The following is a 15,049-nucleotide window of genomic DNA, read 5'->3' as shown; positions in this document are numbered from 1 at the left end:
GGACCCGATTGGACGCCGTTCTACGGTCGCGCCCCCGACCCGGCAGCGACATCTCCCGGCAGCCTAACGACGCCGCACGTCCGGGAGTGTGAGGGGTACAGCGCCATCTACCGGGCAAGGGTCGATACCGCAGGCCGTTGTTGGTTTGGATGGATTGAGGGATGAAATCTGACAACTCTGATATCTAAAATTTGAATCTAATGAAACATAACTCACGTGGCTTTACAGCTTTCATTGTTAGATTTATGTTCAATAAATGTTACAGTGTTAAAGCTGATTACATCCCTACTTAAGTGTGTGTGTGTGTGTGTTATATACGTGAAAGCTTTGTTTAATTCTCTCTTGTTCTTCTGTCCTTTTTGTAGCTCTGGCTGGCACACCACTGGAGAGTTTGAAGGAGTAATACAGGACACCGCAGGAGGAGTCTACAAAACAGCTCACCCCCGTTCAAAGCAAATGTTGCAGAGACTATTGTCGTGTATTCCACATGTGTGATATTGGCCTTATCAGATTTATATGAGCTATTTATTGTGACGCTGCCATTGAATGATGCTCCAAGCACCGTATTAGGTATATCTGTGTAAGCAAATGCTACATAATTCATGTACGTTATCCTTGTCACTGAATTCATACTTTATCTCCTTTCCTAAGTGCTGTTTATTTACATTTACTTCTATCTTAATTCATTATGTTATGACAGGCTGATGAAAAGTAGTTAAATATTTCTGAGGCAGAGAATAAAGCTAATTTAATGTTGCTGTTGTTAAACGTGCAAAAGTATCTATCATGGTGCTGTAGGCACGTGTCCTTATATGTAAGTAATCTGGCACTCTGTGTATGTGTCCCTATTTGTTTATAAACAAATAAACCCCCAATTTTGCATTCAATAATTGATATTCCACAGCTCATTGTTACTGAACACTTTACTGAACAAACTGCATGAAATGAGGGACACACACTTGGAGGGGAAAAAAACAGCGCGTAAACAAAGTATCACTGAACACGATAATGAATACAATGTCATAAAAAGAACATGTACATGAAAATTGAAATGATTTACAATTTGTCCAATGACATGCAAGTAGAATTTCTACCTACACCAAAACACTACAGTTTAGATAACTTAAAAGATGGGGGATGGGGCGTAGGGGAGTGCAAGCGACGAGGGACCCGATTGGACGCCGTTCTACGGTCGCGGCCCCCGACCCGGCAGCGACATCTCCCGGCAGCCTAACGACGCCGCACGTCCGGAGTGTGAGGGGTACAGCGCCATCTACCGGGCAAGGGTCGATACCGCAGGCGATTGTTGGTTTGGATGGATTGAGGGATGAAATCTGACAACTCTGATATCTAAAATTTGAATCTAATGAAACATAACTCACGTGGCTTTACAGCTTTCATTGTTAGATTTATGTTCAATAAATGTTACAGTGTTAAAGCTGATTACATCCCTACTTAAGTGTGTGTGTGTGTGTGTTATATACGTGAAAGCTTTGTTTAATTCTCTCTTGTTCTTCTGTCCTTTTTGTAGCTCTGGCTGGCACACCACTCGGAGAGTTTGAAGGAGTAATACAGGACACCGCAGGAGGAGTCTACAAAACAGCTCACCCCCGTTCAAAGCAAATGTTGCAGAGACTATTGTCGTGTATTCCACATGTGTGATATTGGCCTTATCAGATTTATATGAGCTATTTATTGTGACGCTGCCATTGAATGATGCTCCAAGCACCGTATTAGGTATATCTGTGTAAGCAAATGCTACATAATTCATGTACGTTATCCTTGTCACTGAATTCATACTTTATCTCCTTTCCTAAGTGCTGTTTATTTACATTTACTTCTATCTTAATTCATTATGTTATGACAGGCTGATGAAAAGTAGTTCAATATTTCTGAGGCAGAGAATAAAGCTAATTTAATGTTGCTGTTGTTAAACGTGCAAAAGTATCTATCATGGTGCTGTAGGCACGTGTCCTTATATGTAAGTAATCTGGCACTCTGTGTATGTGTCCCTATTTGTTTATAAACAAATAAACCCCCAATTTTGCATTCAATAATTGATATTCCACAGCTCATTGTTACTGAACACTTTACTGAACAAACTGCATGAAATGAGGGACACACACTTGGAGGGGAAAAAAACAGCGCGTAAACAAAGTATCACTGAACACGATAATGAATACAATGTCATAAAAAGAACATGTACATGAAAATTGAAATGATTTACAATTTGTCCAATGACATGCAAGTAGAATTTCTACCTACACCAAAACACTACAGTTTAGATAACTTAAAAGATGTAATTGAATAGGATAGAGAATTAAATGAGTAAAAATGAAGGCTATTTACAATTTATAAAAGCACATGTACATGAAAATGGCAACTATTAACAATATATAAAGAGTATGGCAACTATTTACAATATGTACATGAAAATGGCAACTATCAACAATATATAAAGAGTATGGCAACTATTTACAACATGTACAATGCAGCATATTCACAGTTCATTTGTCCAAACTGTCAACAACAGACATGAAATGTTCGTAGCTGCTGTACACTCTGCTGTGTAGTTGTTTAGATGTTGACATCATTTTGACAGGGCAGAAAGTCTTTTTTTATTTTTTTATGTCCCTGTGTTGTGCTGTTGCAGAGCGTACAGATTGGAAGTTTTCTGCACCCTGACACTTCCCTCTTTCTTTCTTTACGTTTGCTTCTTGTACTGTGTGGCTGCGTCGCCCAGAATGGAGGACTGGGCGGAGTCGGAGGAACAACCCAAGAGGAAGGAGAAAAAACCCCGGGGGGGGGGGGGGGGGGGGGAAGACGGGCGGGGGGGGGGGGGGGGGGCTGGGGGGGCTGCTGCAGGTGCAGAGAGGGAGGGCACAGGTCTGCTGATGGTAGAGGTGGCAGGGTTTTTTCACCTGTGGTGGCAGTAGCACAGGTAGGTGGTTGAGGTTGGGCCCAGGACACAGTTATATCGGTCTTTCCTTTTTGGACTTTTGTCCCTGCTGTGCTGGGTGTTGGCACATATTCCATCAGGGGGTAGTCTGGTGGAGGGAGGACCGCTGGCTGGTGCGGTGCTGGAGGTAGGGCTACGGATGAGATGGAGGTGGATTTGCGGATGGTGGACGGTTGTTTGGTGGCATGTAGGTTGAGGAGCCTCTCTTGGCGCTGGATGAAGTCCCGCACAGTCTTAGCGTTTTTTTTGGGCAGAGGAATGCCAGCTTTGCACAAGACCGGATCCTCCAACAAAATCCGGTGCTGGATCCTCTCATACGCCTTCAAGATGGAGGGCTTTTCTGGACTGCTGCGAGGTCCATGACTTACGCGCAGCCAAAAAAATTAAAAAAGCGTGTATAAAACCCTTTTTTTTGGTGTACGCTGATGTTTTGCTGAGCTGGTGCGTAGCGCTTGGCCATCTTGACCTTCTGTACAACAGCAGCATCAACCAGATGGTCCCTCTTGGTACGGGAGTAAAGGGGGGCCCCCCCAGTGCGTCTTGTACAGCTGATTAAACTTCTGTGGCTGCTTGTCATGCTCCTCCACTTTGGTTCCAGGCAACGAGAACCTTGTTCCTCTGCGCGGTGGTGAGGGACAGCTTGTCCTCTGTCAGCCCGATCTCCACCAGCACAGAGCAGAACACCTCCAACTTCCCAAAGCCAGGAAGAGGGTTTGGACTGCAGGCATCCTCCTGTTAAAAAAAATGCCATATGAATGTGTTACGTTCAAATGTGTACATTGTCAAGCAACCTGTGCATTGTATTTCATTCTAGCAGACACACAGTTACTCACAAAGGCCGGAGGGTGAGCAGTGGAAGTTTCCTCACTGGTGACAGTGATGTGCGTCAGGGCGGCATCCAAGACATCAGCTTGTGCCTCCACGTCGCTCTGGTACGCCTCGTCTTCCACCTCTGGATCCATCTGCCCAGGCTGAAGCACCTCGTCCTCTGGATCAGGCCCATCGTTAATGATGCCCTGAAGAGAGAAGGGTCCTGATTCCCCCGTGCTTTGGCTGAACAGGTACTCCAACCCGAGCAGCCCGTCGGGAGGGAACATCAGCAGGGGCCCAGAAATTCTCCTCCACAACCTCTCCAAAGAGCTGCTGACAGCGGGCATTGAGGCGGGCAATCAGCGGCGCCGAGTATGTCCTGTGGTGCCGTCCTCTGCCACCAAACACGGCATCTGAGCTCCTGTCTGAGTTCCACCTTGCAATGCCACTTATCAAGTAAACCTGATAAGGCCGTGCAGCACAGTGGGGACCTGAGTAAAGATTTCATGTCCCAGAAGTGAAATTAGGCTTGCAAACAGTAGTCAAAATGGTATCCGTATTATACATACATACATACATACACACACACACACAAACAAACAAACACAAAAATAAGTATTTGAATAATGACAGGGTCACATGTTTAATTTGTTTCAAGTACTATGCAAACTACACCTGTGTACCTGGAATCATGTGCGGCAGCACTTTGTGGAATCCTTCCAGGCTATTGCTTCCACGCAAACATTTGTAGTAGGCCACATCCACGTTGTTGATTGTTGTGCTGCGTGCCACCCTGTACATACTCATGTCTGGCGGATCCTAAAAACACCCCAGGGTTGGTGCCGCCCCCCCCCCCCCCCCAAAACAACGCTTCATAAAAAACAACAAAAAAAAAAAAAAAAAAAAAAAAAAAAAAATTATTTTTTTTTTTTTTTTTTTTTTATTTTTTTTTAAAATTTTTTTTTTTTTTTTTTTAAATAATATTTTAATAAAAAACACCCCTCCCCCCACCCCCCCCCCCCCCCCCCCCCCCCCCAATAACAAAAAAAATAAATTATAATTTTTTTTGAGCCCTGATGTGCTCCTCGCGTCTTTGGTTTTGGTGTTGTTATAATAAAAAAAAAAAAAGAACACGACCTTTTAAAAAGAGGAAACCCAGGGCGGGGGGGTCCGTTGCCCTGCCCCCATTAAGGAGGGGGTAAAAAGTTTGGTGTTTTTGAGGAATTTTTTGCCCCAGCTAGAGCAGACTTGAACGCAGCATATTTGGAGTGTGACTCTGTTCGTATGGCTGCGTCAAAGCGGTGGATCCAGTGGAATATGTCCAGACGCACAACCATCCCACTGTCCACCCACGGCTGGAACAAAGACTCCACCGCTGTCGGGACGCGCGAAGAGCAACACCCACGGTCGACGTACAATATTTTCGGGACTGGCTGATTTGCCAGCCGGAACCTCTCCACGACCGCGTGGCACATGGGTTGCAGCTTCTCTGTTGACTCCTCACAGGTCAGCACGAATGAAACTATTTGGGAGTGCTCGTTTCCAATACTGGTGAACCACTCAGCAGAGCCTTTAGCCTCCCCAGACAGCTTCTTCACCACCTTTTTAAAAAGTCAAGTTTGCATTATTTGATCTGTTAGATTATATGGAAAGGGGATTTTTTTTCCCTTAAACATTTTGTGTGAACATTTGCTTCATTGAAAACCAAACAGAAACTTAACAACACATCAGTACATCAGAGGGTATAGCATTACGTTTTGATTTACATACTTTCTTGGTGGAATCCATTTTCAGCACAGTGCCAAAGGTGGAGAGGATCTGGCTCCGATAATCCTGCACGTTGTCAGCCTCTGACAGCAGGAAGGCGTGGCGCAAGAGCCGCGCGGACGGAAGCTCTCTCGGAGGAGGCGGTGGCTGAAACGTGTGTCCGAGCGCAGACACAATACCTCCGGGTTCAGCCACAGTCATGAGGAGTGTGGTGTACAGGTCCTTGCGCTGAAAGTACAACTCGGTGTGATTCTCCTGTATCTGCCGCCACACCTTGACCATGGTGTTCCCTTCGGTCCGGTCCCTCAGAAGGCGCACAACATTCCTATCCACGCCACGCCTGTAAGTAGAGTCACAATCATTGTGTTGATGTTTATTAGAGTGACGACTTTAAAGTTTGTTAAATGCACATATGTTGACTATACTCACTTGGAGGTGAGAATGGCAGGGAACATAGCTTGATGAGCCTCGCTAAGTTGGGATAAAATGGATTGATCCCACGCCATGCACCGACCCATTTTGCCACCTTTGCCGCCCCTGGCTGCTTTGAGGCATGGTCCACAGCACAGGACCTCCGTCAGCATGCTGTACCAACTGGATACGTCGCAGATGTGACGTACCTGCAATGTAACATAATGTTGAATAGCAGGATATTATTTTCTACTGTGTTCCTTCTGTGACAGTTCATCTACATAATAATAAATAACAATAACCAATCTAACTGGAAATAAGTATTACCCTGGTGTGGTAGCCAGACTTGTAGAGGTACACCTTCTTTCCTCTGCCCTCACACTCATCCCCTCGGGGACACTTCAGGGAGCACTTCCACACTCCAACAGGGCGCCACACAAAGACGCGGCTCCGAAAAAGAGCTGTGGCAGGGGTATAGCCCCCTTTACATAGCCGGGAGGTTCTGGCGGATAAAACCACATACGGTCTGACTTCATCACCCGTCGCCTCTTCACCAGACCATTGACATCCTTATACATCTGAATGGGGGTGAAAAGCCCTCTTTCAGTGTCCTCTTTAAGCCATGAAATGTCGGCAGATGGGATGCCATTGGGGTTTTCCCACAGACGCACCCAACCCTCCAGCTCCACCTGCAACACAGATAATACATACAAAGCATTTGGTTATTGCTGTGTACAAAGTAATGTTAGAATATACAAGCAGTTACAAAACATGTTAAACCAATTAACATTCTTTGCATATAATGTGAATATCACTTACAGGGGAGTCAGTGAGAGGGGATTCCAAGAGGAGATCATGACTGGCTGGCTGGCTAGTGGACTGTGCAGTACGGACAGCAGCAGCAGCAGGCAGAGAAGAGTGGACAGCAGCAGCAGGCTGTTTAGAGCGGACAGCGGGTGCAGGCAGTGTTGGCTGGACAGCAGCAGCAGGCTGTTTAGAGCGGACAGCATGTGCAGGCAGTGTTGGCTGGACGACAGCAGCAGCAGCAGCAGCAGCAGCAGCAGCAGCAGCAGCAGGCTGTTTAGAGTGGACAGCATGTGCAGGCAGTGTTGGCTGGACAGCAGCAGCAGCAGCAGCAGCAGCAGCAGGCAGAGTAGAGCGGACAGCTTGTGCAGGCAGTGTTGGCTGGACGACAGCAGCAGCAGCAGCAGCAGCAGCAGCAGGCTGTTTAGAGTGGACAGCATGTGCAGGCAGTGTTGGCTGGACAGCAGCAGCAGCAGCAGCAGCAGCAGCAGCAGCAGGCAGAGTAGAGCGGACAGCGGATGCAGGCAGTTTAGTCTGAACAGGGGTCTTGAGCAAGTCTAAAAAAATAAGACCAAACAAAGTAGTATTATTTATATTGTGATTTTTTTCCCCCCAAACCATTTGATGTGTATTAACTCTGTATCTCACCTTCCACAGCCTGACTTGCAGCCACCAGTTCAGCTTCATCACCTGGCCATGATGAAGGATCACACTTGGAGGTGCTGGCATGCAGTTGCTGGAATAAAAGAGGTAAATGAATTATCTAGATGTTATGATGTACCAGTTTTTAATTATCAAACGTAAACAAGCACATTTAGGTCAAGTGCTTAAAATGTCACTAATCCGAACAATTTCAATCCTGTTTCTAACAAATAATCAAGCCAGTACTCACTTGATCTTTCTCGTTGACATATTTTCGGAATCTTTTCATCTGCGCGCTGGTGATGTGTGTCACTGGTGTGTTAAGCCATCTCCTTACAGAACTGTTTGCCTTCTTTATAAGCTCCCGCTGCTCATCTCTAAACTCCTCTGGCCTGTTCTTTATGGCTTGGTGCTGCCGGTAGAGTTCCCACATCTCCTGAAAGGTGTGATCCTCGAACCCTTTCTGGCCGTAGATACACCTGTCGACGTTGGCCTCGAGGAGATTGGAGACTTGTGGGAAGCTCTCCGCATATTCTGTGAGGTAATCTTTCACCCACTGGTTCCCAATCTCTCCCTTTCTCTGGGGTTTGTTACCTCTAACCTGTGCTTGTCAATCACACTGTAAGGATAAACACCAACTCAGTACTGACATCAATATCATTGCAGTTGTGATAATGAGCAACTAAACTTTGAAAAGATGAATAATAAACACCAATAATAGCCACAGTTTGTGCAATTGTCTACAATGGTATTAAATATAACATGCTTACTACTTCATGTAGCCCACATCATTTGCCACAAGCCAGTGGAATGGTGCATTTTGGTATTGGCCAAATGGCACCACCAGCTTTCCCAGGCACAGCTGACGGGATGGCACAGGGATACCCTCGGCCTGAAGGAGCTTCTCTGTGTGGGCCAGGGCTGTTGCCTGGAAGAGCAGCTCCTGTGGAGGTTTGGGGAAGACCACCTTCTTATCCCGATAACTACGGGCCTCTCTGGTCGCCGTCAGTGCAGCCTGTTGGCGATGTGCAGGGGTGCTGCTGACCTTGATCTGTGGTGGGGTCGCCATCTCTCTTCTGGAGATACTGAAATACACTTATAGATACAGCAAAGCAACAAAAAACAACAACAAAGACAGACGTGTTATTATTGTTGTTGTTGTTGTTATATTATTTAAACCTGAAGAGTATGGTCTAGATCTGCTCAATGTGCCTTGAGATGACTTTGTTGTGATTTGGTGCTATACAAAGATTGATTGATTGATTGATTGAGATTGATTATTATTATAATATTATTATTGTTATTATCAATTACTAATATAACAATGAACATTGGTTACAACAGGTCATTGATACATACATACATACATACATACATACATACATACATTCATACATACATACACATAATAAATATTTATTTACACTAGGCGCTAATGCTAACATTAACGCTACGTCCCGTCTACCGATAAAGACAATGCTCAATCTAAATAGTGTTACAATAAATTAATTTATGTACGTATGAGGCGCAGTGAGTAGTGAGCGAGTGTAATAACACATTAGTTTATTAATTCAGTCTTACCAATACTGTATGCTCGCCGGAGGAAAATACTAATCTGCATAGAGTAACCGAGCTCTAGACTCTGGAATAAAAACACTTCTCCGGTGTCCATGACCCCGGGGAAGAAATGATTGGGGGTTTCGAATTTTGGAAAAAATTTTGGGATTTAGGGGAAAATAAAAAAAAAAAAAAGGGGAAAATTTTTTTGAGAGAAAAAATTTTTACCACCCTTTGGTTTTTGCGAACTCCCCCAAATGTGGGAATCTCGACTGCATAATTTGTGGTAGTGGGGGACTGCGTTCGCGCTGACCCCTGATATACATGTTCAATAATAAACTGTAGTTTGTAACTGTTGGTGTAATGGCGGTTTTCCCGTGCTGCCTTCACGGACCGCTGCTGTGTGACCCAATATGTTAATTACATTATTTCCAACATTATAGTAAAAGTGATGCCTTTGAGGTTAATCGGTGCCACACTGCCCTTTAGTGATGAACTCCGGTACTGCACCGTCCCATCAGCGGCTCCCTGTGTCAGTTTAATCTGCTCTAATGAGTGAATGTTTATTTTTACTTTATTTGGGGGGATTTTTTATTATTTTATTATTTATTTTATTAGATAGGAACAGCTGGAGGGAGAGAGAGGATGTCATGAAGCAGGTTGTAACCTTGACCAGCTACTAAATTATATTGTGTCTTGTTATTTAAATAATTTGTGGAATTATTGACACATAATCAATAACATTATGATATTTTTACCCGCCAGCACAATATACTGACCTCATCTAAACATCATAATCTATCATATAATGTCTTAAATAATATAAAAATATAAACAAACATAACATTTATCCCCCAGTTAATGTTACTCACACGTCTGATTCTGTATATATAAATATAAAGTTTACTTTGAGACGAATTAAACTTCACATATTTATATCTTAAACCAAAAAAATAACTCCTTAATTTCAATAATATAATATTAATATTCAAACTTCAGACTCTAAAACCTTTTCCACATATGGTCGGTAATATTTAGTTTATTTATTATTATGAAAATATAAAGAAAAATACTGATACAGAGTTTAAAATTGTCTTTTTATAATTTTATTTAGTTTATTTATTCATTTATTGTTTATTGTACACACTTCCTGCTTTTCTAAGGGCCCTTTAATGATTAAACAACTTAATTTAATATATATGTGTGTGTGTGTGTGTGTGTGTGTGTGTGTGTGTGTGTGTGTGTGTGTAGTTTGGCCTCGTTTCAATCAGTCCTGCAGTGGAAGCGATGTTTGTTAATTCTCAAGTATCAGCGACTTTTTTTTCCTGTCACCCTGCGAACTGAGATCAATAAAGCGAATGTGCTGAAGCTGCTGATTCCTCGTGTTCATTCTCCACGTTTACTTCCCGTCTTTATTTATCCCGGGAGGAGTTTTCTGCTGAGCTCGCTCGCTCTTTCCCAGCTTCCCCTTTCCCCCTGTCGTGTTTCTGTATATATTTATATTCACTCTTTGATGTCCTGTAACATTTCTGCTCATTTTCTTGCTGTTTTTCTGCCTGTTTATGTTCAGTTTCTTGTCTTTTTTCCCCTCAGTGTAAAAAAGTTCTGAACAGTATTTCTTTAATCCCATTCTCTGATTGTAAATGTGAATTTATTTAAAGAATAAAGCTTGAATAAAGCTCCTGTAAGCAGTCAAAAGTCCCCTTAAAAGCTCCAGTGTGTAACATTTAGGAGGATCTATTGACAGATATTTAATATAATATTCAAAAGCATGTTTTCTTTAGTGGATAATCACCTGAAAATACTAAATGTTGTGTTTTTGTTACCTTAAATTGAGCTGGTTTATTTACAGAGGGAGCGAGTCCACAATGTTTTTTTTGTTTTGCAGCTTTTTAGTTGCTGCAATCTGCAACGTCACCACTAGATGTCCCTAATTCTTACACATAAATACGTCTATTTGTTTTATAGAAACTTTATTTCTTCTGTTGCTTTACACAGAAGTGCATTAAAGACAAAGTTAAGGCACTAACATTGCAGAGGTCACATGCAGGTTTGAAGCCACTTGAGCTTAAAAAAGTTAAATACTTTGGATAAAACTGCTCAAAACCCAGAAACTCTCTCCTTAAACGATTCTGCTCCACGGCTCAGCAGATTTTGGCGAGCAGCCTCACCGGTTTCCATCCTCCTCTGAAGTAATAAAAGTCCTGATTGGATCGTATATACAGAGCGAGGGAGCTTCATCATCAACCCTGCCAGTGATCACCAGCCGGCTAATTACTTTAGCAGAGGGGGTCAAGTGTATCGGACAAAGGTGGCGAGGAAGAGGGAGAGAATTCACTGTAAGATATAACCCGGCCTGTTTCATCACACCCAGCACAGTTCAGGTTTTACTGCCCGACAGCCTGAAATATGAACCCATGAAATAAGACATTTACACACAGTAATCAGTCAGGACTTTATGAGGATTGAAAGTGGTATAACAGTGTTTTTATGCACTGATGTCAGGCCGAATGGAGAACAATCTAATATTTCCTACAACGTATTAAACATAAAACACACACTAAAATCACAAAACAACTGGATTCATCCGTCAAATCAGTTCAACTTTAAACCCCAACAAACAGTGAATCTGCAGCTTCTGATTAACTGCTGATAAAATGTCATTTTGCAGCTTTATGCCTGAAGGTGACGGAGCTTTTAACTCTGAACAAACCCGCCCGAGGACAATCAGCAGCATCTGAAATGTCGATCCTAACCTCCTGACTGTGTTATTTGTCATTTTCTTGATACGACCTGTCTCACTGTCTTATTTAAACCAACTAAAAGGAGTTTGTGACTGCTTATAAAACAGTTTAATACAGATACCTCTATATAACCCACCAAAGCACAAGAGGATTAGATATTTCTTTGCCACCGGGTCAGATTCGATCTGATTCCCCCTTGAAATCAATGAAACACTGCCTCTTTTGTCCACATGAGGGCGCCACAATCAACAAAAAGAAAGTTTCTTGTTGCTACTTTAAAGAAACTGATTCTGATTTCTAGAAAACGGCAAAAAACAGTAAAATTATGTCCGTGGTTGAATTATTTCCTGTTACGTAAGAGACATTTTTAATGGTTTGATTTCCCTTTTTTTGCCCAGTGATCTTCTCCAGTCTCTGTCTTCACCTGTCAGGTAGTGATGAATACCTGTTTTGAGTAACACTGGGTTTTAATAAAAGAATAATGATGAAGAACTTCTACATTTGGGACCCACAGACGCTGGAGGAGGAGCAGGAGATCAACCCTGTGAAAACAAACTGCAGCAGAGTGTTTGTTGTTTGTTGTTTTGCTGCAGTCCGGACCGGGCGGCGAGCTCTGCTGAGTCATACAAAGCTCTTCTTCAGCTGCTGAAGCCTGCTGAGGAAGAACGACTGCTGACAACTTCAGCTGCTAATTTAATTATTGATTGAAGGAGGCACAGCGACCAGTGTTTGAGCTGAGGCGTCACGAATAATACATAGAGTCCCCGGAGCTCCCTGAGGAGGCTGTGTGCGTCTCCTTAATTATAAATACAAATGTGACATTGTTTCCACATTTCGTCTGTCACTGTTATTTATGTTTATTTTAGTTTTAATCATTTAACTGTATTCTAAACTTCTACTTCCATTAAAACACGTGTTATAAAACTCCCTTCATGGGACACTTTAAAGGACCAGTGTGGAGACTTTAGTGGCATCTAGTGGTGAAGTTGTAGATTGCAGCCGTCTGAACACCGCTGAGAACGAGCCTCTGCGAAGAATATCTGTGGATCGATTAATGACTCTGTTTTATTCCCACGGCGACTGTTTCAGAAATATTTTGCCTCCTGATTGCTCAGATTTAGTTGATTTAGTCTTTTTTGACCAGTTGCTCGCTGTTCCTGTGTCTGACTTCCTGCCCGGATTTATCTTCTCTGCGCAGCTTCTGTCAAAAAATAAACCCGTATTCTCGTCTTAGACGTTTCTGAAAGGCACTTCTGCTTCGGAGGAACGAATACAGCAAAATGTTTCGATGTATATATTGACATGAGTATTGTTTTAAGACCTATCCTTCAAACATTTAAAGAAATGTTCTATTATTATAACACATGTAGAAGATTACCAAAGGTACTTTTAAAGTTTCTAAAATGTCTCCAGACTTTGGTGCAATATTAAATCTATTTATATATTTAACTTTTATTCCTCCAGTGGATTAATTCAGCCTTTATCTGCTGTCCACAGAGCAACCACACTGCAGCAGCTCGGGGTTGAGTCTGTTTGCTTAAAGGCACATCAGCAGAGAGTAATAAAAACAACTCATAATATTATATAATCAACCTCTTAAACAAGTACAAAAGAAATGATTCATGAACTTATTTAACATTAAAAGGTTCAGAAAGCAGCAGGGAATTCATGTTATTGTGTCACATCTGCAGAATCAATAAAATAAACATGTTTCATAAACTTCAGCATGCGACGGATGTAAAAAAAACTAAGAGGATAATAATCAGATAAACACGAGAAAGGTCAGTGGATTTCGAGGAGAAGGCAGAGCAGCGAATGTACTTAAGTATTATTTCCTAACAGCAGAGATTTGGACAGAAAGTGGATGCTGGAAAATGTCACCGAGGGTTATTCTGTAAGAGCAGACATGTTTAACACTCAGCTGACGTCAGCGAGGCCTTTTCCAGTGAAAACAACCTTCTGTGTTTCCTCATCTGCTCGACAGCAGCCAGAATAACCACACACACACTGGAATAAATGCATAGTTTATCATATCATAACAATAATTCTCAAGGCTACATCGTAAATAAAACAGTCTAGGAGGTTTTTGGGGGGAGTGTAGCCTAAATTATGAACAGGAAGTGAGGTGAACATCATCAAAGAAGAGGTACATACGAGTATTTATGCTCATTTTGTGAGGCGACGCAAGACAACAGTTGCTCTAAAAAGGTAAAATCGCTGCAACTACTGAGTATAATGAGTGATCGCCTTGCATTTCATACAGCTACGAGCTACCGGAGATCACAATTTAGGCTACTTCTGCTACAGTACAGTATCGCTTTGAGTTCCTCTAGATACCTGAATACAAACAGCGACCCGCTGTGGAAAGAAAGAGAGAAAGTCCGTCGTTCCTCTACAGGCATGTTTTTAAAAAGAAGTCTCCATTCAGTGCAGAGTGTGGGGGGGGGGTCCGCAGTGGTTCTGGAGGTGAGTTCTTGAAGGGAAGAGGTGCAGGAGGTGGTCTTCAGGGTGGATCCAGAGACCACTGACAGGGTTTCTGGGAATTTGAGGGGGTTTATTTGGGGGGTTTGTTGGTTCGTCGGGGAGGTTTTTAAGGGTTAAAGTATTTGAAAAGGTTCTGTAGTTCTTGAGAGGCTTCCAGGGGTCCTTCCTCGGGGACATTGGGGGTCTAAGTGTCCTTGAAGGGGGTCTTAAGTGGTCTAAGAAATCCCTAGAAAGTGCAGAGCATGGATGGATTACGGAGCGGGGTCTACTGGACACAGCACCGGACCACAGGGACGTTTCCAGGCGGAGTACCGTTGTATCTCCGGAGGGAAACCGTACGCAGGCTGCTAGATGGTCCTCAAGTGATGTCACTCGAGTCAGTTGTGGTTTCTGAAGACCACGAGTCGGAAACGTCTGTCGGCGTGGAGGTAGAAAGACGAGTGAGTTTACCCGACCTCTAGCGGCCGCTCCGTCTCTGCTGCAAGCTACATGAGCCGTTACTAACATGTCCGACCTGCTGCTGATCATGTTGCATTGTGGGAAACGTAGGCACCAGGAATTTAAAAAAAAAAAAAAAGAAGATATTTCTGGTTCTGCTGCAAATTAAAAGAACATGTCACTTTTATTTTGGTGTTTTAATATTAAATAGCTGCCAACAGAGGCTGTGGCCGCCATATAAAGATTCATTTTCATTATTGATTAATTCAGAAATTATTTATTCGACATGTTTCGCCTAAAAAAATTAATGTAAAATGTGCATCTGGAGTTCCCAGAGCCCAAAACTATTACCATCAGCACTAAAAGATGTTCAATTTAGAGACAAATAGACAATCAGCTAATTGATTAATCAGCTAATAGAGGCTGCAGTCAC

The 15,049-nt window shown here is 42.9% G+C and overlaps 3 protein-coding genes and 1 long non-coding RNA gene across 4 annotated transcripts; all 4 read right to left on the bottom strand.

Moving 5' to 3' along the window:
* Nucleotides 1-908: 908 nt before the first annotated feature.
* On the bottom strand, nt 909-2,614 carry LOC127362678 (uncharacterized). The gene is made up of 2 exons (XR_007884496.1): nt 2,274-2,614; nt 909-1,107 (listed from the first exon to the last, which is right to left on the bottom strand). It is a non-coding gene; the product is annotated as an uncharacterized LOC127362678 (long non-coding RNA).
* Nucleotides 2,615-3,532: 918 nt separating this feature from the next.
* Nucleotides 3,533-4,116, bottom strand: LOC127362053 (uncharacterized). The gene is made up of 2 exons (XM_051397324.1): nt 3,793-4,116; nt 3,533-3,691 (listed from the first exon to the last, which is right to left on the bottom strand). Exons 1-2 carry the CDS (start codon nt 4,114-4,116, stop codon nt 3,533-3,535), a joined length of 483 nt encoding a protein of 160 aa, XP_051253284.1.
* Nucleotides 4,117-4,956: 840 nt separating this feature from the next.
* Nucleotides 4,957-6,334, bottom strand: LOC127362052 (uncharacterized). Its single transcript, XM_051397323.1, has 4 exons — nt 6,275-6,334; nt 5,966-6,156; nt 5,540-5,876; nt 4,957-5,370 (listed from the first exon to the last, which is right to left on the bottom strand). The coding sequence occupies exons 2-4, from the start codon at nt 6,118-6,120 to the stop codon at nt 4,957-4,959; spliced, it is 906 nt and encodes a 301-aa protein (XP_051253283.1). The 5' UTR covers nt 6,121-6,156; nt 6,275-6,334.
* A 14-nt stretch (nt 6,335-6,348) lies between these two features.
* Nucleotides 6,349-8,462, bottom strand: LOC127362051 (uncharacterized). Its single transcript, XM_051397322.1, has 7 exons — nt 8,235-8,462; nt 7,644-7,994; nt 7,400-7,487; nt 7,249-7,308; nt 6,983-7,083; nt 6,767-6,937; nt 6,349-6,636 (listed from the first exon to the last, which is right to left on the bottom strand). Exons 1-7 carry the CDS (start codon nt 8,460-8,462, stop codon nt 6,349-6,351), a joined length of 1,287 nt encoding a protein of 428 aa, XP_051253282.1.
* Nucleotides 8,463-15,049: the final 6,587 nt, after the last annotated feature.

This window comes from Dicentrarchus labrax, unplaced genomic scaffold, assembly GCF_905237075.1.
Source record: "Dicentrarchus labrax unplaced genomic scaffold, dlabrax2021, whole genome shotgun sequence".
NCBI lineage: Eukaryota > Metazoa > Chordata > Actinopteri > Moronidae > Dicentrarchus > Dicentrarchus labrax.
The sequence above is the reverse complement of the archived record's forward strand: the minus strand, read 5'-3'. Positions and strand labels throughout refer to the sequence as shown.